Below are 25,844 nucleotides of genomic sequence, written 5' to 3'. Positions count from 1 at the left end.
ATTCCTTATTCTGATCTACAACTTCCTTTGACCAGATCTTGTAAATCAAAACCACCCTTTTGTATTCCAAGGGGAAAGATCCAGATCTGAGCCAGTTTGAGCTGTACCCAGCCCCCATTCTAATGATCTGTTCAAGTTTCCCAACCCCCACCTGGTGGATTCTGGCTATAGAGGAATCAACCTGGGCTCCACCCATATGCCCCTTCAAGCAGATAAAAGAGCCAAGTGGGAATTATCCTTTGGCAGAGAGTTGAAAGATGCCAGCACCATGCTTTGCATCACAGACTCTCTGTCCGCCACTTATGGTGTATTTCTTTCTCTATCTTTTTTACTCACCTTTAACCTTACTTCCAAACCCTACAATAAACCTCTCTTTATCAATCTAGGTTTTCAGGTCTGTAAATTCATTTACAGGGGACTCTCGCCACCACTAGACCTCATTTAACTTTGTATCCTTGTGCCGAATCCAAAGGGGCTGCAGGGGAGCTCCATTTGACTCCCTGTACCCCAATCCTGCCACTAGACCTCAATTAATCCTAATTTTATTGAGGTATAGACCTCATCATTAGGCATATACTTCATCATGAACCTTTTTAAAAATTCACAAAAACTTAATTGAATTGTGTTTTTATATCTTAATTCAGGCAGAATTTGTCTTTATAGTAAGAAAATTAATGATGAGAGCAAAACCAGACAACCCAGTAAAGTTATGTAAAATTGCCAACAAAACTTTACACAAAGTTAAATGGACTTACATTCTCCGGAACCAGGAAGAGCTTCCAGAGAATGACTCTTTTCATATACAACCCTAAATGGTCCCATACCCTCTGGAAGCAGGAAGAAAAATATCCAGAGAATGAACCTTTTCAGATACAAATTTAAGTGGTCTTGCCTATTCTATTCTATTGTTCTGTTTCTCTATAAAGTAGGCCTTCAGAAAATGTCTCTTTGCAAAATCACTTCTCTCTTGAGGATGATATTGTTAGCCAAGAGTGCTATCTTGGTGTCTTTCTAACAAATAAAAGCCTTTTTTTTTTTTTTTTTTTTTTTTTTAAATAACAGCCTTTAGTGACTTTCCTTTGCTACTAACCGCCCAAAAGCCTCGGAGACAAGGATTGCAGGCCCATCCCTGCACCAGACCACACCCTCATCAATTAACATTAATTGAAATTGTGAAATAATTGCCATTATTTTAAAATAGTGCTCTCATGAAAGTGACAAAGTAATGCAATACAGATATTCTACTTAAAGAATGATTTAAACTTTCCCAGCATTTGTTGTAAAGTGAAATTCTGCCAAAGGATTATTTTCCAGTAGAATTCCATTAAAACACTGAAGAGTTAGGTTTTACTCAGCAAAAAAGTCTCCTTTGAAATAAAAAAAATTCTTTTTTAATATTGATGTTTAATAAAGTTTTGAATTCTCTGTTTTCTCTCTCCTTTTCATTCCCTTATATCTAATAAGGGAGTCATGTAAAATATATTTCCATAATAGATATATTGTAAACAAAGAAACCACTTGTAAAAAGAAAACAAACATCAATAAATGAAAGGAAAATAGTATGTTTCAACCTGCATTCAATTCTTTTTCTGAATGTGGATATTTCATCTCAAGTCTTTTGCATTTTTTTTGGATCATAGTATTGCTGAGAAGAGTTAGGTCAATCACACTGATCATCCCACAATGTTGCTGTTACTGTGTACAATATTCTCCTGATTATGTTCACTTCACTTTGCATCATTTCATATGAGTTTTATCAGATTTTCTGCCTGAATTATCATTTCATATAGCGCAACAATACTTCATTCAAATACCTTCAACCTTTCCCCAATTGATGGGCATCCTCTCAATTTCTAATGAAAAAAAAAAAAAAACAGTCTCTAGAATGTAATAAACATTAGAAATTTTGTTTTAAAGGGAAATCACTTACAATTTACATTTACATTTACAATCCTAAAAAACAAATGCAGTGAGATTCAAAACAAAAATAGTATATTTGTACTTCAAATCAGGTACAAAGTATCTGAAATAATATCAGAAATTCTTGTATAATCACTCACCTTCTACAACCTAATGATTTGTTATCAGTATAAAGTGTTGGCTGAATTTTTCCAGCTTGACATTTCTAATTTCACAAATAAGTTAATTATTTTGTTTATTTTGTACTGCCTCAAGATCATACAGATAGCCAATAATAGTGATATGATTTGAAATCAGATCTAGCTCTTTCTCCAGCCCATACTGCTTTCCTCACCTAAACTTGTTGTCTTTTCTAGACTTATTTACAGAAGAATAACCTACAATTGCAAGTAATTTATATCACAGGAAGAACAATGAGGAAAATGCTTTGTAAACTTGAAAGTATTATGTAAATGTGAGTTGGTGTTATTATGTGTGATTATAAGAAGAAATTAGTGCCCTGAATAGAAGGTACTCATCAGATTACTCCCAATGTATCAACTAATTTAAATAATGAATGCCAATAAGAACAATGTCAACAATCATAAAACACCAACAAGTGCCAATTATTTAAATAACATTTGTTGAGCCAATATTTGGAGCTCTCTTGGAACTTTTTGAGTTGAATCCAGAATTATTCACTATTATTCATTAGTCAGCAATGGAGTTTAGTTAATTGTAAGAGAAAAGTAAACACCTGAAAAATAATAAATAAAGAAGCACAGATCTCTCCATGAGTTATGAAAGTGGTAGCATACCAAAGGTGAATTTATGATTTCAAAAAATTCTTAAAAGTTAAAAATTATGTTGAGATAAAGTTGTGCTAAAACTGTATCTTAAGTTGAACCTCACGGTGTTAAATTAATGTGATTCTGAACATGCTAAGACACTATTGCATTAGGACTACAGCCAACAATTACATTAATTGTGGCAGACATACATGTGTCTTTGTGTAGCTATATATGTTTTATGCTTGGCATGGAACTACAAATGATTAGTATGTTTTTTGTTTGTGGAAGAGATTTAGAAGCAATATATAGTGTAGTTATTGGCCTCTTTGCTACTCTACCAACAAGACACTCCATCTCTCTTCTCTAGACATATTCTTTGGCTACCTGCCATGCTTGGAATGCTTTCCTTCCTCTTCTCTGCTGGTCGATATGCATGGCTTTCTTAAGTCCTAATTAAAATACTATCTTCTACCAGAAGCTTTCCCCAATCCTCCTTAACACTAGTTAAACACTAATTTTCCTCCACTAGTTATTTCTTATTTATCCTGTTCATAGCTATTTGTACATTTTTGTGTTTGTTATCTTCTCTTTTAGACCATGAGCTCCTTAAGAGCAGGGACTATTCTTTGCTTTTCTTTGTAGCCTCAGTTCTTAGCAGTTCCTTGCACTTAGTAGGTGCTTAATAAATACTAATGGTGAATATTGACACAGGATCAGAAAACTTTTCTTAATGGAAAATATTGATGTTTGTCTGTTCGTACACATTTTATTTCCTGGCCAATCACTGGCTATCCTTAGGAAGCACAAAAAGAAGCCCCCAGATAATAATAGGATTAATAGGTAATAATTAACAGTTAATAGGACCTTTCTCCCATCTTCTTCATTTCCTATCATCCTCTGATACTTGTTCCTCCTTCATCCCTCTCTTGGATGATGAAATATACTTATTCCTTTCCAAGACTAGTTCCTCTATTTATTCAAATGATCTCACTTCATTCCATCTCCTCTGACAGATTGCCTTCTTTTTCATCCTTATTTTCCTTACTACCTACAAACATGACTTTTTCTCCTCCATCCTGAAAAAAGTACCCTTGTACTTGATCCTTCTTATTGTCCTATATCTCTTCTGTCCCTGTAGCTAACCTCCCCAAAAAGGCAATCTATAATAGTTGCCACTGCTCTATCTCCTCCCATTCTCTACTTAGGTTTTTATAATTCAGCTTCCAACATTATCATTCCACTAAAATGATTTTCCAAAATTACTAATGATCTCCTAGTTGCCAAATCCATTAACATTTTCTCTACCCTCATTCTTCTTGACCTCTCTACAGCCTTTGACACTTCTGACCACTTTCTCCATCTCTATACTTTGTTCTCTTGAAGTTTTAGGGACGCCATTTTATTTTAGTTTTTATCAGATCTATTTGGCCACTTCTGACTCTTTTGACGGATCATTTTCTAAATCACACCCTCTAGAAGAGCTTTGTTCGGAGCGCTGTTCTTTTCTCTGCTATACTACTTCATTTGATCATCTCATAAACTCTCATAGATTTGATTTCCATTTCTAGGATGATTCTCAGATCAATCTATCTTGGCCCAAACTCTCTGTTGCCTTCCTATCTTATATCTGCAACTGCCTTTTTGACATCTCAAACTGAATGTACAGTAATTACCTTAAACTCAAGAATATGTCCCAAAGTGACTTCTTTACCCTTCCCCCTAAATCATGCCCCTATTTTTACCTTCCCACAATGTAGAGAGCAACATTTTCCCTATTCCTCAGACTCAAATTAACATAATTACCCAATTAGAACCTGACTCCAAATGCCTAATTCATAAGAGCCCATAGTTCTATGGTAAGATTCCTATCTTATTCTTAGTACCTCCAGAAATCAGTTATCCTCTAAACCTTCAGAGAAGTCTTGCCATATTCCAAGTGGAAAGCTTAGTTTTCCTGGTGACTCCGCATAAAATCCCCTTTCATAAAGCTGCCTTCTCAGTTTAGATAAGCCTCATTCTAAGCATAATCTCTGAGCTGACTTCATAGTGTGAAGGTAAAATGCAGGACTTGATCTTCTGATATTTGCTAATAGTATGACCATTGGCAAGTCATTTAGTCTCTCTGGGTCCCGGTTCTGTCATGCGTAAAATGAATATAATAGTAACTCTAAGCAGATCTGAGTGGTTAGAGGACTAGCCTTAGAATCAGAGCTGGATTTGAATCCAGCCTTTTAACCTTAATTACTATATGACTATGAGCAAATTAAACTCCATGAATCCATTCGCTCATCTGTAACATACTTACAGTCCCTATCTCAAAAGGATCAGATAATGTACATAAAAATCTTTGCAAACTTTAAAATATTTTTAAAAATTTTCAATGATGTTTCAATCAAGTAAATACCAATTGTTTTAGGGTTTTTTTAATTGGAAAGCAGGATTAAATAAGCAATAGATAGATCATAGAAGAGGGAAAAGGATCCACATGTGCAAAAATATTTGTAGAGTTGAATACCCATCAATTAGGGAATGACCAAATTGTAGTATGTGAATGTAATGAAATAATATTGTCCTATAAGAAATGAGGAGCCATCTTATTTCAGAAAGGCCTAGAAATGCTTACACGAACTGAAGCTGAGTAAAGTGAGCAGAATCAGGAGAACATTGTACACAGTAATAGTAAGATTATGTTACGATCAGCTGTGATAGATTTGGCTCTTCTCAGCAAAGTGGTGATCCAAAACATTTCTAGTAGACTTGGGATAGAAAATGCCATCTGCATGCAGAAAGAGAACTATGATTGAATGTGAAGCATAGTATTTTTAGCTTTTTTTGCTTGATTTTTCTTTCTCATACTTTTGGTCTGATTTTTCTTGCACAATATGACAAATATGGAAATATGTTTAAAAATACTGTACATGACAGCAAAATAACTGTATGGACATGTATACATATATTGTATTTAACTTATACTTTAACATATTTAACATGTATTGGTCAACCTGCCATCTGGAGGAAGGGGTGGGGGGGAAGGAGGGAAAAAGTTGGAACAAAAGATTTTGTAATTGTCAATGCTGAAAAATTACTTATGCATATATCTGGTAAATAAAAAGCTATAATAATTTTTTTAAAAAAGAAAACTAATAAAAAAATTTGTACATGTATAACCGGTATCAGATTGCTTGTTTTCTTGAGGAGTAGAGAGATAAAAGGAGGAATAAAAAAATTTGGACAAAATCTTACAGAAGCAAATGTTGAAAATGATCTTTACTCATATTTGGAAAAATTAAATATTACTGAGAAAAAATAGCAATAAATATTATTACCTTTGCATTCAGAAAACTGAATCAGGGCTGAATTGTCCTTTGGGAAAGACTGGACTTTGGTTATTGGTCCCCCTCCATTTTTAGGATTTTCAAAGAAAAGCATGATATAAGTTTCATTAACATTGGGGGGCAAATTTTCCACCAGGATTATTCTTGTCTCTTCCAGCGGTTCTACTAAAATCTTTTTTTCTTGGACTACTTGGTTTTGAGAACAACGATCAACAAATTTCTTTATGTCTATGAAGAAAAACAAAATGATCATTAGTGCATTATTAAGCCTGTTATTCTGGAAGAAAACTAATTGAAAAATGAGAAGCCAAAGGGAAGATATCTAGGTGAGAATTCCACTTCTAAAATAGCCTCCAGGATAAAATCATGGATGTGGAAGATATATACTTCTGTACTTGTGTTGTACTTGGAAGCTCCTTCTGGTTAAGCAAAGTGGACTTCTTTTGACAGAGATCATCCACTGATCCTCTGCCAATTACTATCCTGTTCAACCATTAATTACTATTTACTGAATACTAATAGTTGGTTTTTAATTCAACAACATTTTAAAAAATACTCATGTTCTAGTACTGTGCTGTGTGCTAGAGACATATGATGATTGATAGGACATATATTCTGATTTCAAGGAGCTTACAATCTAATAAGAGGGAAATATACTATTAGATAAATATAAATTTACAATCATATACTATCTAAGTAACTATACAATGCAGAAGTGGGCTAAGTGTTTTGAGAAGTAAGAGGAAGAGAATTTTTTCAGCTGAGTGAGTCAGGCAAAGTAGCACCTCACCTGGGTCTTAAGGAAAGGGAGGGACTTCAAAAATAGACCTGGCATCCATACCAAGATGAGGATGGCCTGAGCAGACATAATGAGTTAGAAGTGAGTGGGGGAGAGAGATGGGGATAGGGAATTGTTGCTTTGGCTAGAAAATGTAATATATACAGTGAATTGAGGATATAAAACTGTAGGGAAATTGGGGGGAAATGGAGTTAATAAGGACAAAAACAGGTCGATTTTGTTCTGTTGTTATTCAATTATTTCAATTATGACAGCCTTTCATAACTTCATTTGGTTCATTTTTTTTTTTGGCAGGGGGGAAGGAAGATACTGGAGTAGTTTGACATTTCCTTCTCCAGCTCATTTTTTTAACAGATGAAGAAAATGAAGCAAAAAAAAAAAAATTATGCGATTATGGCTAGGGTCATAAAGCTATTAAGTGTGTGAGGCCAGAATTTAACTCAGAGAGATGACTCCAAACCAACATACTTTGAAGCATTATATAAATTTCAGTGTTCTTATAATCAATTAGATGTCATGCAGCTGCTCCAACAATTTTGTTATTACCTCATTAATTTTAATACACTTAAAATTAAAATTAAGTTTCATAGGCAATTTTTTTTGTTTTTTCTTTCTACATGACAATGTTTATATTTGGAGATGAATAAATTTACAACACAAAAGTATTTTTTCCCCAGGCGAGTGAAATAATATGACTTGCCTAGAGTTTGAGGCCAGAATTGAACTCAGGAATATGAGTCTTCCTGATTCCAATCCCAGCACTCTATCCACTGGGCCACCTAGCTGCCCCTAACTATTTGTACTAGAGCCCTCCAATTTAGAGAGACCATGAATTTACTTCTGATTTTTCTGTCTTCACTAGTTTAAAATGCCTGGATCCTCAGATTCTGGGCTCTAGAGTCATTTTCCCTATGAAATTTTTTATACTTCTAAAAGTTTTTCCCCTTTGTCTTCATTATACTTTTCACTTTGCACTTACATTGTGATGAAGTAAATAGAATGTTAGAGCTGCTATCAAGAGCCAAATTCAAATCCTTCCTCTAACACTAAGTGTTTGACCCCAGGTAATTTACTTCAGCTTCTCTTCTCATTTGTAAAATGGGAATAAAATAACTGCAGAATCTCTTTTAAAGTATGAGGTTCAAATGAAGTAATATAAGTAAAGTGTTTTTAAAAATCTTCATATGTTCTATAAATAATAGCTGCTATCATTTCACAATACACATACAGCTCATAATGATAAAGTCCCATTTCCTATTAAAACATGGGACAACTAGGTGGCGCAGTGGATAGAGCACCAGTTCTGAAGTCAGGAGGACCTGAGTTCAAACCTGCTCTTAGACACCTAACACTTTTAGATGTGTGACCCTGGGCAAGTCACTTAACCCCAATCATCCCAGCCAAGAAAAACAAACAACAACAACAACAACAAAAGCATAAGCATAACTTTGTAGTGAAAAATCAGCTTCCTACAAAGTTGATAAATTCAAGATATTAAGATATCTTAGTAATTTTATCAGTTGAATTCAATTTTTAAAATTGTATTTCTATTTCTTCAATTAACAGACATTTATTTTTCTCTTCCTTCTCTTCCTCATTACAAAAGGAAAACAAGATCCTTGTAAAAGTAAAAGCAAAACAAATTCCCAAGACAATCAAACTGAATACAGAAAGAAATACAACCTACTTCCCTCAACTTACTCCTTTTATAAGGATTTAGTAAATATACCAGACTTAAAGCCTAGTAAATTGAGAGTTGAAACAGACCTTAAAGACCATGAAGTTCAACCCTGACATTTTATAGGGGAGGAAATTAAGTCTCAAAGACAACAAGTGATGTGGCCAGGGTCACATAGCTAGTATCTAAGGTAAGATGTTTATTCAGATGAGTCCAAAATCCAGCATTCTATCCACTATTACTACTTACCTGTCTAAGTCTTCCAAGTCTTCTTTTATTGAGAGACAGAAAGATTATTGCAAATAGCCCAAAAGGGCATTTCAATGGCCCATTTTTTTTGCTAATCACAATTTTCAGACATTTTTCAGACTATTTGCTGATGACTATTTTCTAATTTTTTACTCAATCTTACCAATATGTTTCAGAAAGGTAAACACAGCAGCTTCTGCTTCTGGAATGACTTCTACTTCAAAATCTCCTTCAGTTTTTGATAGACCACTAATGCTCTCCACCAACAAAACTAGAAAATATTCATCCACCAGATCTTGGAGATTTTTAAGTGCAACCAAAGAAGGAACATTTTCAGAGCCTTTGAAGGTGTCCTCTGTCTCATCCAGTGAAACCTTTGTGTATTGGTCTTCTGATACACCTAGTTTTAAGGACATAAACATATTCCTAATGGGGATCACAAACAATCTTGCCAGAAACAAAAGGTTATATTATTCATGTCACTTTTTAATATTGGGAGTAAATCAGCTAAAAACAGATGTTCTCTGAAACTGAAAACAGCAATGAGCTTGCTCAGAAAGTCCATTACCTTTTAAACAAATGTTTACTTTAAGTTAAATTTTTAATTTCCAGTCAATGGAGTTTTGTCTTGTGGCAATTAGGGGAAAAAATTGAGATTAAAAAGCTAGACTAACTTCTGGATCTCATCCATGGCCAGCTAATTGCTAAAAAACAAAACAAAACAAAACAAAGGCCAAAACAAAACAAAACAAAACTCAATAAAGCTTCTCAAGGAAAGAAAGAGAATAGTTGGGAGAAAGGATGGTTTCATATGGAATAATCAATTAGAAATTGTATTGACATGAACATATTTAGATTCTTTGCCATCCTAAGTCATTCATATACAAGACTATTGAAAATCAGTAAAGATAAACTGAAATTTAATGAGGAAAAAAATTTACTTGCTGTATGTACATCAGACTTATTCAAGCTGAAATGTTACCTTGTCCTTGGACTCTGTCTTTGATTGTAGATTCCTAAAGGCCAAAAACAGACAAACAAACAAAAACAACAAAAAAGAATCATATATTAAGGAAAATTCCTCTATACTTAAAAACACATCTGTCATCTGCCTAGAGTACCAGCAGGAAACAAATATACTCAATACTGTAGTTATCTGAAATCAATAAATTTATAATGTAAGACAAAGATCCAATGTTCTGTCATATCTAATTTTTCTATAATTGTATTTAAGTCCTTTTTTGTTAGATTTATCTGCATCTAAGAGGACTAAGTTGACATTCTCTAACGTAATTTTATTTTCCATTTTCTTTATAATTCATTTAGCTTTCTTTTAGTATTTAGATTTTATGACAATTGGTAAAATGTTTTTAGTATTGGTACTAATTTTCTTTAGTACCTTTCAGCAGAAATGTGTAATCTATTTTAATTAGATCTATTTTTGCTGTTGCTTTGTCCAGATGATTACTACCTCTTAATTTTTTTTAACCAGTTAAACTGTGATAGATTCTATTTCAGCCTCTTACTTTAAATCTGTATGTACTTTTCTGTTTCAAATGTTCTTCTTGTAAACCACTTATTCTTGAATTCTGGTTTCCAATCAATTTTGTTATCCTCTTTTATTTGACAAGTTAGTTTATCCTATTTACATTCACAATTAGAATTATTAATTGCGTATTCTTTATTTTCTGATACTTTTCCTACCTGTTTTTAAAAGTTTTTTGTTTCTGATTAATCCTTTTCTCAACCTACACTCATTCTTATTCCTTTCCTTTTCCTTCACCTAACCTCTTTCCTTCTTATTTGCTTATTGAATAGAATGTATTTCTGTACTGAATTGTTTGTATATATGTGTATTCTTCCCTTCTTAAACAAGTTCTGATCAGAGTGAAATTCATTATACCCTTCTTATTAGGTAGACTCTTACTTTTGATTTGGTCATTTCAATCATATCTGTTTGGGATTTTTTTTAGCAAAGATATTCTCCAAATAATATTATAGATAAGGAACTGAGGTAAACAGGGTCAAATACTTGTCTAAGGTCATACAGATAAATAGTGTCTGAAGCCTGATTTGAACTCAGGAAGATGAGCTTCCTGACTCCAAACCTAATCTCTATCTATTCTGCCACCCAACTGCTCTTTGACTCCTACTTTCATACTCCATTTATGTTAGGCTTTAGTCTGGTGTATTTACTAGATCTTTATAAAAGAGGTAGGTTTAGGGAACAAGGTTGTATTTCTTTCTGTATACAGTCATCTTGACTGTCATGGAAATTTGTTTTGCTTTAACTTTTACAAGGATCTTGTTTTTCTTTTATAATGAGGAAGAGAAGGAAGAGAAAAATAAATGTCTGTTAATTATAAAAATTTCTATTATAAAAATAGAAATATAATTTTAAAAATTGAATTCAATTGAATTTCCCATGGACAGTGTTCCATATATGTTCTAGATTTGAAATTTATAAAATTCATCACTTTTTTCCATTCTCCAACTATATTTATTCAACCCCGAGTCTCCTTAAGTTCAACAAGCATTTATTAAACATCTCTTTTGTGTGAGGCAATGCTCTAGATCCTTGAAGGCATAGTGTTCCTACCCTCAAACATATTCTACTGGGAGGATAAAGGAGAGGTAAAGAAATACAAAATGTATACAAAATGATTATTAGAGATAAGGACAACTAATGTCTGGGGGGAGAAGAGTGGGAATCAGGAGCAATCTTGGTCTATGAGGTAACCTCTCACCTAAGCATTGAAGGAAAATAAAGATTCTAGAAGGCTGAAGACCAAGGAATGTGCTGGTCTTAGTTTTCAATTCCCTCTAAAAAGTTGTTTTGGTTTCTTTACCCTAGTAAGCACTTGCTTTTTTCAACATGGGCAAGAATACGTACTTCTCAATTTCATACATTTTTCCTGCTTTCAGGGAGCATTTTTCTCCTGAATTCCACCCCAAATATATGAAAAAAATACCCAATTTCCTTTTTAATCATATTATAAGGTATATTTACTTCAGTTGAGATTTGTTCTTCATTGCCTTCATCCTCATCCTTTGCTGTAGGCAATCTGACAGTGAGCCTCAACTTTTCTTCTCCTGGCAATTCTAATTCATGCTTTTCTCTTTCCAAAACTCGTTGCCTTGCTGAAAAACACAGGAAAAACCAAGATCATAATGTGGTAATATTCTTTTTTAAAAATAGTATTTTATGACCTAAAACTTTGTTATAAAGCAACAGTCATCAAAACCATTTGGTACTGGTTAAGAAACAGAGTGACTGATTAGTGAAACAGATATACATGACACAACAATCAATAATTATAGTAACATACTATTTGATAAACCCCCAAACTTTAGCTTCTGGGATAAGAACTCACCATTTCACAAAAACTGCCAGGGAAAATGGAAAATAATATGTCAGACTCAGAATAGTCCTAAATCTCACACCCATAACAAAATAAAGTCAAAATGGGAACATGATTTGGATGTAAAGGGTGGTACCATAATTAAATTAGGAAAGCAAGAGATAATTTATTTATCAAATCTTTGGAGAAGAAGGGAATTTATGACCAAAGAAGAACTAGAGAACATTATAAAACACAAAATGGACAACTTTGATAACATTAAATTTAAAAGGTTTGCACAAACAAAATCAACACAAATAAGATTAAAAGGGAAATACAACACTGGGAAAAATTTTTTACAACCAGTGTTTCTGATAAAAATCTCATACTAAAATATATAAATAACTGTGTCAAATTTATAAAACTACAAGTCATTTCTTAATTGATAAATGGTCAAAGAATATGAACAAACATTTTCAGATGATGAAATTAAAGCCATCTACAGTCATATGAAAAAATGTTCTAAATCACTATTGTTTAGAAAAATGCAAATTAAAATAACTCTGAGGTGTCAGATTAGCTAAAATGACAGAAAAAGATAATGACAAGTATTGGAAGGGATGTGAGAAAACTGGGATATTAATAAATTTTGGTGGAGTTGTGAACTGATCCAGCCATTCTGGAGAGCAATCTGGAATTTTGCTGAAAAGGCTATCAAACCACATATACTCTTTGACCTATCAGTGCCATTACTGGGTCTGAATCACAAGAAAATCATAAAGGAGAGAAAAGTACCCACATGTGCAAAAATGTTTGTGTAGCAATTCCTTTTGTGGTAGCAAAGAATTGAAAAATGAGTAGTTGCTCATCAATTGAGAAATGGCTGAATAAGTTGTGGTATATGATGATAATGGATTATTGTTATTCTATGAAAAATGATGTACAAGCTGTTTTAGAAAGGCCTGGAAATATTTACATGAACTGATGCTGAGTGAAACCAGAAGAACCAGAAATTCGTTGTACACAATAACAGCAAGATTATATAATGATCAACTATGAAAGACTTGGTTCTTTACAGGATTTCAGTGATCTAAGACAGTCCCTTTGGATAGAAAATGTCATCAGCATCCAGAAAGAGAACTGTGGAGATTGAATTTTGTGTTCATTTCTTTTTTGTTTTTTTTCCTCTCTCATGGTTTTTCCCTTTTGTTATGATTTTTTTTCTCCCAATATGATTCATTAAAAATGTGTATTTAAAAAGAAATATACATGTGTAACCAGAAAAATAAAACAATCAAAATTTTAAATGGTATTTTATTTTTCCAAATTTATACAAAGGTAGTTTTCAATATTCATCTTTTCAAAATCTTGTGTTGCAAATTTTTCTTCCTCTCCCCAAAGTAACCCAATGTAGGTTAAACACATGCAATTCTTCTAAACATATGTCCATATTCATAATGAAACACAAGAAAAATCAGATCAAAAGGGAAAAAATAAGAGGAAAAAAATCAAGCAAATAAACAACAACAACAACAAAAGTGAAAATACCATACTTTGATCCACATTCAGTCTCCATAGTTCTCTCCCTGCATGCGGATGGCACTTTCCATCACAAGTTTATTGAATTGCCTTGTATCACCTCATTGTTGAAAAGAGCCAAGTCCATTATGTGGTAATCTTTAAAAAGTAAAAAGTTTGTACTGTTTTTAAAATCCTATTATTCTTGATATCTTTTGCTTCTCCATCAGTAATATATCCGATCATTCCTCCTCCCTTATCCAGTGAAATGTGCTTTATAACAATGAATAAAAAATAAAGAGGGGGGAAAAGTAGTTTGACAAAATCATGTTATATGCAATATTCTATACTCATTGTCCTCTTTAAAGAAAGGGAAAAGGTGTGTTTTCTCAATTCTTCTCTAACCAACTAAAAGATCTATGCTTTTTAAACTCAAAAAATTTACATCTAGCCATATACTTTAATAGATATAACAATGATAGCTCACATAGATGTAGCATTTACTATATGGAAGACTCTATGCTAAGCACTTTACAATTATTATCTCATTTGATCCTCATAACAACCCTAGAAGGTAGGTGCTATTATCATCCCCATTTTACAAATGAAGAAACAGAGACAAACAATGATTATGTGATTGGCCAAAGTCACATAATTAATAAGCATCTGTGTCTGATTCTCAGATTCTTCTGACTCTCAACATAGCATTCTGAGCATGTCACTGTTAAAAAAAAAAAGTCTCCAAATATACCAAAATATTTAGACTTTATGTGGTAGTAAAGAACTGAACATAAAGTAGATGTCCATTGAAGAATGGTTAAACAAACTATAGTATATGAAGGATATGAAGTGAGGAATGATGAAGACACAATTTGCAAATTATGCTTCTTAAATCTTTAGGAAGGTTTATATATGACTTCTAGGTCCCCCTTTGTCAATGTTACTTCCTGTTAGTGCTACTTTATACTGACTTCTTATTAATTTACTTATTATACTGACTAGAAGTGGTGTTAGTGGTCAGGGGAATCAGAACAAGATATAAATTTAACACACTCAACAAAAAAGATAAAATTGGTAATTTCATAACCTAAAAATAAAACGGTTTTTACACAAAAAATGCTTCTCAACATGCTTCTCACAAAGGCTATATCCAACTTTCTGGAACCAAATCTTTAGCTCTATCTTGATTCCCTCCATAGTCTTCATCATTCCTCAGCAGCACCTCAAAACTACTATTAATTCTTCCACTCTTTTCTCCTTTCACCTTTGATCTCACACTATAAATTGAATCTCCTTATTCTTCCAATCTCTTTTCTACCTTGCTCCATTCAATTATTTTCACTTTCTCTTTCATTTTTAGTCTCTCCCTATCTGTTGGCTTGTTTTCTTCTGCCCATAAATATGCTTTGTTTTGCCCTGTCCAAAAACAAACAAACAAAAAACTTTCCCATTGATTTTGTTATCTATTCAAGTAAGAATCTTCTCATTCTCCTTTTAACTGTCAAATTTTTATCATGAGTAGGCTATGTTGCTCACTTTCATTTCCTTACACACTCACTTTTCAATGTGGCTTCCTACTGTACTGAAGTTGCTCTCCCTGGAGTTGCCATAACTTCTTTTTAAAAATATTATTTTTCCAATTACATACAAAGATAGTCCTCAGCTTTCATTTTTTAAATAAAATTTTGAGTTCTCAATTTTTCTCCTTCCCTTCCTGTTTTCTCACCTCCCCGAGACATCGAGCAATTTGATACAAGTAATGCATGTGAAATCATGTTAAACATTATTTCAACTAGAATATTGTGAAAGAAGAAACTGAACAAAAGGGAAAAATGAAGAAAATATAATAACAAAAAAGTGATATAGTATGCTTCCATCTGCATTCATACTCCATAGTTCTTTCTAAGGTTGTGAGCTTTTAGGAATTGTGTTGGACCATTGTATTGCTGAAAAGATTTAAGTCTGTCATAATTCACCACATGATATTGTTATTACCATGTACAATATTCTCCTTTCTGCTCACTTCACTCAGCATCAATTCATGTAAGTCTTTCTAGGTTTTTCTGAAATCCTCCTGCTCATCATTTCATACAGTATAAAAACATTCCACTACAATCCTATACCACAACTTTATTAGTCATTCCCCAATAAATGGTCATTCCTTCAATATCCTTTTCTCTGCCATAACAAAAAAGAGTTGGTATGACTATTGTCATGTAGCTCCTTTTCCCTTTTTAATGATCTCTTTGGAATACAGAACTACCAGTGGCATTGCTGGATCAAAGAGCATGCATAATTTGGTTGCACTTTGGGTGTAGGTCCAAATTGTTCTCTTGAATGTTCGCAACTCCACTAACAGTGCATAAATGTTCCAATTTTCCCACATTTTCTCTAACATTTATCATTTCCCTTTTCTGGCCATTATTTCTTAATTGCCAAGTACTTTTTCTTTTACTTCTTCCTAGACCATTTTGCAGCATTTTATCTGTTTTCCCCAATATCTAGAGCAGTGTCAGGCACATGATAACCATTTTTAATACATACTTGTTTACTGACTCATTAACAGCTGATTTGATTATATATCTCTTTGTCTGCTCCTGTTCTGTCTCTTCCAGGAGTATCTTTAATTTATCCCAGATCTGCCAACAAAAGTCTGAAGTAGAAATTTCCCAGAAACCTATCCTGCTTTTTAATTTTCATATTTCTTTTGATGGTACTCAGCTTCCAGGCTCAAAAGCTCAAATGCATCAGTGATCCTTCCATCCTACATTCAATCAACTGTCAAATCAGTTGATCTTAACAACCCCATGAGGGAGATACAATTATTATTTTTATTAACAGATGTGAAAACTGAGGCAGACAGAAGCTGACATACTCATAGACATACTGCTAGTGTTTGTGGTAGAATTTGAACTCACGTCTTCCTAACTCCAGGTCCTAACTCTATGTATAGTGTCACCCACCACCTAACTGCCATAAGTAAAAAGGGGTACATGAAATATAAGGCCTTGAATGCTGATCTAAGACCTTTTTATTTTATCCCATAAACAAGGGAAAACCCAATCTCTGATCCCCTTATCCTAGGTTTGTCTCTAGGATCTGCTTTGAGCTAAACCTTAAGGATAAGAAGAATGGAAAAAGGGGAAGAGCTATGTTATCACATAACACATTCTGACTCCCTATTTACTTTCCATCTGTATCTATCAATTAACACATTAATTCCTTCAAGATCCATTTTTTTTTGAAGTCACCATTTCAGGAAAATCCTCCCATCAGACACTCCCCTTCTCTCCAGCTAGGAGTAAAATCCCTTACTCCCAGTCTCTTGACTTGGACTCTGGACCATTTTTTTCCTTTTCATCCCTGACCTGAGATTTCATTGGGGAAGGATGTTCCTCCTCAAAGACATTCCCACTTCAAAAACAAATCAACACTTGTTTAGAGTGACTTGGAAAGGGACCCAGTGGCACTGAGAGATTAAGGCCCAGGACCACTGGCTGAATGTGTCAGAGGTATTCTCTCTAGCTAGATTCTCTCTAGCCATGTGTTCCTTGAACACTTTTGACCTTATTTTTTCTTTGTATTATAGTTATTTTCAGCAAGTGAGTGAGTCCATTAGAAAGATCTATAGTTAATATTATTGCTGGATGATTTTAATTACTTATTTCCTAGAATATCACTCTAGCCTTAAAAAGTTTCTGTGATTCCCACAGATCAAAACATAGGGAGTGTTTCCAGCTTCAACCCCACTCAGGAGTAAATGTTGGAGCAAATGTAGAAATCCCCCTCCAGGGTCCAGTGATCATCTGTGTGTTGATACCATGCCTGAACAGTGCTTGCAATTGCCCAACCAAATGACAATTTTTTTCTAAAGGGTAAAACTGATTTTAAGGTCATTAAGTTCATAGGTTTTGAATCAAAGGTCATCATGTAACCAAAATATTGAATAAATCACAAATAACTGATTTTTCAAAAGAAAGAGAAAGGGGCCTAGTGGTCACTAGTCCATCCCTTTTATTTTAAAGATAAGGCTATGCTGTCTCTACAGTTTAAGTAATTTGCCCAATGTCACAGTGGCTGTAAAGAGAAGTACAGTATCTAACCCAGGCTCTTGATTCCAATTAGATTTGGGTTCTAATCTTGGCTCTGCCACTTAATTTATGTTGATAAATCACTTTCCTATACAACACTTTATGATTATATTTTCTATTTTAAATGCATTTCTCTATTCTGTGACTACTGTGACTTTGTATGGCTGTGGCCCAGGAATAGAATGTTTTTCCTCCTCACCTCCACCTCCTGGCTCCCTTCTAGACTTAGCTCAGATGCCACCTTCTATGAAAGGCCTTGTCTGTCCACTCTCCATCCTGTTCTTTCCCTTCTTTTGTTCTTTCCATCTGAAATTACTCCTATATACTCTAAATACATAGCTGTGGAGGGCAGTGACCATGCTTTGTTTACCCTGAATTTACCACAGTGCCTAGATACAGCAAGAACTTAACAAATACTCGATGACTGTCTGACTTTTTCTCTTCTGGCCTCAATTTCTCTATCAAATGGAAGAAGTTAGTTTAGATGTTCTCTTCATTTGTACTATCCTTCCTCACTTACCTTCCTCATGGTAAAAGAGGAGAAGGATCTTAGAGCAGCCCGTCTGTGTTGTGAGCACGCGCTCTCCCCCTCTTGATCTCCAGGGACTCTGGAAGTAACACTGCAACCTCTTAAGCAACTTCTTGGGGAGATTGGGACCCCAGGGACCATCCAGCCCCAGAGGAAAAGAATCTGATATCTCCATTCTTCCTCTCTAGCCCCGAACCTAATCTCTGGCTTTAAAAACTTTCTCTTTCATTTTCCCCCAAAAGTCTCTCCCTAGCTCTTAAGTTTTCACCCTATGGTTGTAAATAGCTTTCCTGTGATTAAGTATTCAACATCAGGAAGCATTCCATTTTCCCTTGGTCAGCTTCCAACTTTCAGAAATTGTACTTTGAATTCTCTTCAATGCAAAACAGCAAACTGGATCTACCCTTACATAAAGACAATAGTATGAGCTGAATTCAGTTTTCTTTTCCCCTAAAGATCTCTCTCTGGCTAGCTTTTTAAAAATTGCTTTCTCCTCTGTAACCCAAAAACAACCCATTGAAAAAGAATGAAAATGTCCTGAGGATAAAAAAGGCAATTCAGCAAAATCAACCATGTCTTCCAATATGTTCCTCTCTTCCTTCCCTTAAAAACTCTCTCTCTTGATTCAACTTCTAAAAGTCTTTAGCACAGTGCCTGGCACATAGGAGGTGCTTAATAAAGGCTTTTTGATTGACAGAAAGTTAACAGTTGGTGACACTGGTTCCTTTTTCTTTCTGTTTTTTTCTTTCCTCATCTTTTCCCTCCTCTCAGTCCCCTTTTTCCTCTTTTTTTTTTCTTTTCTTCCTCTCTTCCTTCTTTCAAAACTATAGGTCCAGCAAATTCTTAGAACTCAGCTGATTCTAGTCATGTTTCACTTAAGCCTCCTGTTTCAGTTTCCTTTTTCTAGAAAATGACAAATTAGAATTTCAGTGACTTCCAAGATTCCTACTGTTGCAGTAAATCTGTGATCCCTTGACTTTTCTGAACTCAAGTTTCTCAGGAAGGGTTACAGCCAGCAATTTATGGTTCAAATGTTTGCTACCTTAGGAAAAGAAATCTACAAAATAAGGTTTTCCTATTGTTTTTATATTCTGTTGACTTGTTCTTCCTGAAAACTTCCACCTTTTCTCTGAATTACACTGGGATTTATTCTCACCTAAACCAAGAATAGGTGGATAAAGGGGGAACAAGAAGCCAAGTGCTTTTGGAAGCTGTCTGGGATTAGTAGCAGCTATCCCTTGGGATAAAGATAAAAAATAAAGATAAAAAATTCTGGTTAGGAAGTCAGAGTTCTATTGTGATTATAGATCTTCCTGGTTTATAAAATGGGCTTTCTGTCACATACACATCCTTTTGCAAAGAGGATGTTTTCCACCTAAGTCCAAGGAAGAAGGTGCTCTTGGGGGAGGGGAAGAGGGAAAGAGAATTCTAGTGGACCAGGAAGAAAGTCTCTGGATGTAATGACTAAAGGGGGTTGGGGGGAGAGCTATAAAAGAAGCTTGTTGACTACAAATTCAAACAACAACCAAAAAAAAAATCATTGAGTACCTGAGTGAAACTCTGAAATGCTTAATCTGTTCTTTATTGCTTATTACTACTTATTGTTGGTACTCTAAATACTTAAACAAATTTTTGTTTAATACTACTAGAATTAAAGAGATAGTAAGACAGACAGGTTGCTGGACATAGGAGTCAGAAAAACCTAAGTTTAAAACCTTCATCACATACTTCCTGTATAATCCTCTGCAAAAATATCTTATCTATAAAATGAGAATAATAAAAGCCCCATCTTACTTTTAATGTTAAGATCTCTATTTGATCTTGAGTTAATTTGCTTATTTAATATTTTAAAAATATTTATTTCTTTTGTATTCTCACTTTTGTTAGCATATTACCATGTGAAGTAGGCCCTGGTTATTCTTTTTATTTCTTCTGATTTTTGTTGTGAGAATCAAAAGACATAGAACAGCTCTTTGAGAAATTTAAAAGGGGTTCTTTATGAAGGTTAGTTTTAGTGACTGTGATGACTTTGGACTGCTAGAGGATGCTGTAGATTACTATCTCAGAAGAAAAAGGATTTGTGCAGGCACTCTTGCCCTCAGCACCTACTCTCTCTCTCATTCTCTCTTAAAGGAAGTTGTTTTGATTCCTTTTGTTTATGTAATACAGTCATTTCCAGATGTCTTACACACACACATACATACAGAGAGTGTTGAAATGTCCCACATAACCAACACAATCCATTAAGCAAATCATCCATCTGAAGAGGCTTTCCACTCTCTCCTTTATCCCCCCCCCCTCCACTAACAGGAGGAAGGAGTGATTTATCCTGTATTCTTCTGTACCAAGATTGCAGATGACAGTATCTATAAAGTTCTCCCTTTCCCACCATGTAGGTTAAGGTTAGGTAGTTTTGTGGGTTTTTTCCCCCACAAAGGAAATTATGTTCAAGATTTGATTGGTCCAAGACTTACAGAAAGGACAGAAAACTATGTCCAAGATTTGATTGGCCAACTAAGACTGAAGACACTTAGTGGCAGCTTCCTGATGGCCTCAGGCCAAGTTGGTGACATCTGTTTACCTTAGAGCATAATAAGGCTTGCCCACATATATTAGAGCCCGGCAGACCAGACTGAGTCCCAAGACCTGATGACCCTTTCTGGAATGATTAAGGCATTTCATATAGAAATGAGGGGGTTCAGTCTATCAGAGGGAAAGGGAAGTATGATATCCCTGTTGAATACCCTTATTATTGGCTTGCATAAACCTCCTTCTGTTAACAATTGAATGACATTGTGTATCTTTTAAAATTCCTGTATCACACTGAAATCACCAGAGAATCAGCTCTGAATCAAATCCAGCCCATGGCAGGAACACAACATCATTGACCCTGATACCAGGGTTAAAAGTAAAGGAGAATGCAAATACAGATGGGATGAAGGCCAGATATTGCTGACACATTCTGGCCAGTGCCCTTGTGATAGTGCATGGATGGGCTTCTCAGTGGAACAGAAAGAAAGTCTCATTTGTAAACGAGTGGTGAGTTTGGGAGACAGCATGAGAGGTTGACAGAGCAAGAAAGAACCAGGTCTATTATTCACATTATTCCAAAGTTATTGTTAACCATCATGGAACATCTAAATTGTCAACGTAAGAAAGATTCAAGTAAACTGGCCCAGAATGCTCAGTGACTAGTAAAAGAACTCGTGTTCTTCCTGAGCAGTTCAATGAAAGGAGGGAGTTGGCAGTCAGAATTACTAATAGCACAAGTTATAAAGGTGAAATTCTTATGGAGGCAAGAACCAAAAGACTTCAAATAAAAATCCAATTACTGAGGCCCCAAAAGTCATTATATCTACATTCTATGGAAGGAAGGGGCCTTTTGAGCTCTTGGGTAGGCCCCTTGGACAATCTCTATGCAAGTCATTGTGGGTCAAACAGTATCAGAGATTAAGGAAAATTAAGAAACAAGTAATTTTTCAATAGTATCATCCCTTTCACTCTCAAATCCTATCCAAAAAAGAGTGGACTGGACCATCTGAATGGAATAAAAATCTTAACTTGTTTATGAAACTGAATTGTAAAATTGTTTGGAAGTACTCCTTTATCATTAGATTCACCATTCCAGTATCCTGCTTTTTTCAGCATCCTGATATCAAATAGATAATTTCATTTACTTTAAAAGAAAGTTTATCATTCATACCTTCCTAAGCCAATAAAGTTCTAGAATATTTCTTAATTTTATATTTGCCTTGTCTGCTTTTGCTAGTTGTACACTCGGACACTGTATTGCTCAGAATATTAACGTTGGGGTAATCAAAGATGATCTATTTTCATCTCTTCTACATCATCATCATTCAAATCTGCAGCTTCACTAAACCTGTACTCCAGAAAGTGGCCTATATGAGGAACAAGGGATGGTAAAGTAATCCTGAGAAAATTCAGGATCCACTCAGTCAAAGTTTGGGGAATGCATTGGATAGCAAGAACCCAGATGATCCAGACATAATTTGGTCCCTCTCTCCCCAACCCGCCCCACCCAGCCTCTAAGGACAGCTTCATTAGCAGTTCCCTTTTGCACTGGGATATTCAGTGAACTTCTTCCCAGAGAGAGTCGGTGGGTCAAAGGGTGGTATTGTTCCGAGGTTTCTGACTTTCTAAGCATAGCAGAAGGTGAAACCACACAAGTCTGATGAATTTATACTGACCTGGTACAAAGAAGATGGATCCTTCACCTTCCCTGGTGGTAATCTTGAGTTCCCGAATGAAATGGGGAGAGAAATCCCATATCCCATATCCAAGAACTGAGTGCCCATGTGGCCTCCGATAATTATAAATTATGGGACCATGGGCAAGCTACTTAACTTCTGCCTCAGTTTCCTCTATTATAAAATGGGAATAATAATAGCACTTACCTCCCAAAGGATTTTTCAAGGATTAAATGAAATATTTGTAAGTTTAGTATAGTGCCTGGAACCCTGTGGGATTTATATAAATGCAACCTATTTTCTATTATTAATCCAATTCCTGTTTTCCAATTGCTCTACTCCTGGCCTAGGTGGAGTTTCACTTTGGTGCCCTATCCCAGATCACTCCATCTCCCCGCCGCTGTCTTCTCTCCTATGCTGGTCTCTTCCCTGCGACTCCCCCAAATCCCTTCCGCCTCACCTTGTTTTTCCAGAAATTCTACCCAGAAAGTGCCTTCGGTGGGGCCGGCTTTGACCGTGCACTCTCCTCCCCCGGACTTTCGCGGACTCTGGAAATACTTTTGCAGTTTCTTCTCCAGTCTAGAACAATTCGCAGACACCCGGACCAGAACCCGGTACGGTGGGCTGTGGGCAGCGCAGTCAGTGGCCATGGAGGCTGGTTCGGGACTCGTGAGCAGGGGTACCGGGGCTGCAAAATCAGTTCAGGAACTTAGACTAGCTGGGGAACAGAGAAGGCTCTAGCAAGGGAGGAGTCATAACTCCTTCCCAGAGCCTTAACCCAACTCGCCCCCTCCCTCTTCCGTCCTTCTCAGAGATAATTTGCGAACTTTCAGTTTCATTTCCCCAAAAGCTCCTTTCTTATTCCCACTTTCGCACTCCATTTATGTGGCGGTTGCAGACGATCCTTTTCAGCTAAGCAAAGACTATGTTGGCGGGAGGGACAGAAGGTTCTCCTGGACCCCACAAGCATCTTCTTCAGCCTCCCTCCGGTACCAACTCATCTTTTAGACTAGAACCCCTTCTCTTTACATTTCGGCTAAGAGAGCGCTTGTTTTCCAGATCTTGTTTGAGGGAAGAGGATTTACATATAAAACTGTCAAATTTCCAGAAAACTTTTTCTTTTCTAAAAAAAGACAGCGCGTTTCTATTAGTAGAATATCGTTCTGAATTCAGCTAGAGCTTTACAAACCCAGCCAGGACACCTTTCAGCCCCCAAACTTTATAGGTTTTCATAGGTTTATATCTAGAATAGACTTAGAAATCAACTGGATTAACGTCCTGATATTAAAAACGAGGGAAATGAGACTCAGAGAAGTTGACTCAGGAAGATCCCTCTGGGAAGGCAATAAATATTTATGTGGAACAGAACCATGTGCCAGGCACAGTGCTAAGTGCTTAACAAATATCTCATTTGATCCTCAAAACTCTTTTGAGGTAGGAACTGTTATCATCCCATTTTACAGCTGAGAAAATTGAAGGAAACAGAATTTAAATCTCTTGCTTAGAGTCACACAGCTAATGTCTGAGGCTGAATTTGAATCTGACATCAGACTCAGTGCTCTATTCACTGCACCACCTAGCTGGCTGCCTTTGGGACTGAGGAACTGAGCTGAAATTTTCAAACCCAGGCCACTGGAAATCAGTGCTATTTATCTAGCCCATTCCCACTTGTGTTGGCTTTTGACTAAGTGTCTTAGCTTTTTCCAAGTGATAAAGTCTAGGAACAAAGGAGGTTTTATTTCTGAGATTGTTTACTTCTGTTCCTTGGAGATCTATTGATGGAGAGAAATCTATCCATGGAGTCTCAGTTTAAAAAAAAAAAAAAAAAAATGAAACCAAGAACAAATTCTTCCTTGTTTTGTGAAAAAATGTCACTATTGTGAAATAATCAGCAACTATGTTTTGCTTAGGAGGGGCTGCTAGATGGTGGATAGAGAAAAGTACCTGAAGTCAGGATGACATCTTCCCAAGTTCAAAACTAGTCTCAGACACTTACAAGCTGTGTGATCCTTACCCTTATCCCTAATTGCCTCAGTTTCCTCATCAGTTGCCTAAGATGAACTGGAGGAGAAAATGGCACACCATGCTAGTATTTTGCCAATAAAGCACCAAAAAGGGTCATAAAGATGTTAGATATGACTGAAAAATGATGGATGGGATTGCAGAAGCCATCCATTCAAGACCTCTGCTTTACAAATGAAAAAAATAGACTTTGGAGAAGTTAGGGAAGGTTACACAGTGAGAAGGTGACAAAGCCAAAGTTAGATCCTCTGACCCCAAATCTAGTCATTGTGTTTCTTGTATATGACACCTAACACCAAATATTTCTTGATTTCCTCTCCTCTTCCCTCTGCCCAATTTTTAGGTAGAAAAAAAAAAATATATATATATATATATATTATATTTGTTCATGTATCCACTGGACCACCTAGCTGCCCCTTGTTTTTTAAAATTAACATAATAATAACATTCCCTTAGCATATGAATATATTTGAAAATTCAGCCCAACCTAATTTTGCATAACAGATTTTTTTCAGATCAGTGTTTCATTGTGTCTGTTCTCTTTTCCCTTAGCTCCAGTGGTCATCTTTATAAAGTTAATGATCAAAACAATCTTATTAATGTTATTTTCTTTTTAAATTCCAGTATAGACTTTACTCTGAGTCTGTATTTACTCATTAAAGATTTCAAAAAATATTTTATTAATTCATTTTTCTTGTTTCTTTTTAAAATTTTTTCTTTTATTTTTTCTGCTGAGGCAATTGGGGTTAAGTGACTTGCCCAGGGTCACAGAGCTTGAAGTGTTAAGTGTCTGAGGCCAGATTTGAACTCAGGTCCTCCTTGCTTCAAGGCTGGTGCTCTATCCACTGCACCACCTAGCCGCCCCTTGTTTTTTTAAATTAACATAATAATAACATTCCCTTAGCATAGCTGGACAATGTGAGATCTGTCAAAGTCGAGAGAATTATTTGCTACTTCCTCCTTCTGTGAGTATATCTATGGTTAATGACAATGACAATCTTTGAGAAGGTACTATCTGTAAAGCTAACAACCATCTTGTTATGAAATACTTACAGGTACACTTCTATTTAAGGGATTCCACATAATTGCTTTTAATTGACTTCTGCAATTTTAATCTCACAATCATTTTTCATACTCTCTCCTTAAGAAGTTGGGGGGGGGGAACATCCTCACATCTTTCTCTAGGTAGATGAATTCCAAATTACACCATTAATCCTGACCTTCCACCTAAGGTCTTGTCATATTTCCAACACTGAACATTTTTAGGACTGTTCTATTGTTATCTCAAGCTCAACACATCCATATTAATATTCTTGGACTTTTGTGATAGATCACCATCCAGGCTATTTTAGACACTTAATAAATTCTTGTTGATTTTTTGACT

At 35.3% G+C, this 25,844-nt stretch overlaps 1 protein-coding gene across 2 annotated transcripts in view; it reads right to left on the bottom strand.

Moving 5' to 3' along the window:
- PARP14 (poly(ADP-ribose) polymerase family member 14) overlaps positions 1 to 23,211 on the bottom strand; it is a 63,040-nt gene extending 39,829 nt beyond the window's left edge. The window contains exons 1-5 of one of the 2 annotated variants that reach the window (XM_074301387.1): positions 22,899 to 23,211; positions 11,762 to 11,892; positions 9,734 to 9,767; positions 8,915 to 9,151; positions 6,017 to 6,253 (exon numbers count right to left, since the gene is read on the bottom strand). In XM_074301387.1, the coding sequence (XP_074157488.1) occupies positions 6,017 to 6,253; positions 8,915 to 9,151; positions 9,734 to 9,767; positions 11,762 to 11,892; positions 22,899 to 23,088 (829 nt within the window). In that variant the 5' untranslated portion in view covers positions 23,089 to 23,211. Of the gene's footprint in view, positions 1 to 6,016; positions 6,254 to 8,914; positions 9,152 to 9,733; positions 9,768 to 11,761; positions 11,893 to 18,221; positions 18,509 to 22,898 lie in introns of those variants that run through there. The other variant, XM_074301388.1, reaches the window with a different exon arrangement.
- Between the last annotated feature and the right edge of the window lie 2,633 nt (positions 23,212 to 25,844).

Source organism: Sminthopsis crassicaudata, chromosome 3 (assembly GCF_048593235.1).
Source record: "Sminthopsis crassicaudata isolate SCR6 chromosome 3, ASM4859323v1, whole genome shotgun sequence".
NCBI classification, from domain to species: Eukaryota; Metazoa; Chordata; class Mammalia; order Dasyuromorphia; family Dasyuridae; genus Sminthopsis; species Sminthopsis crassicaudata.
Note: the sequence above shows the minus strand (reverse complement) of the source record. Positions and strands in the feature narration are given on the sequence as shown.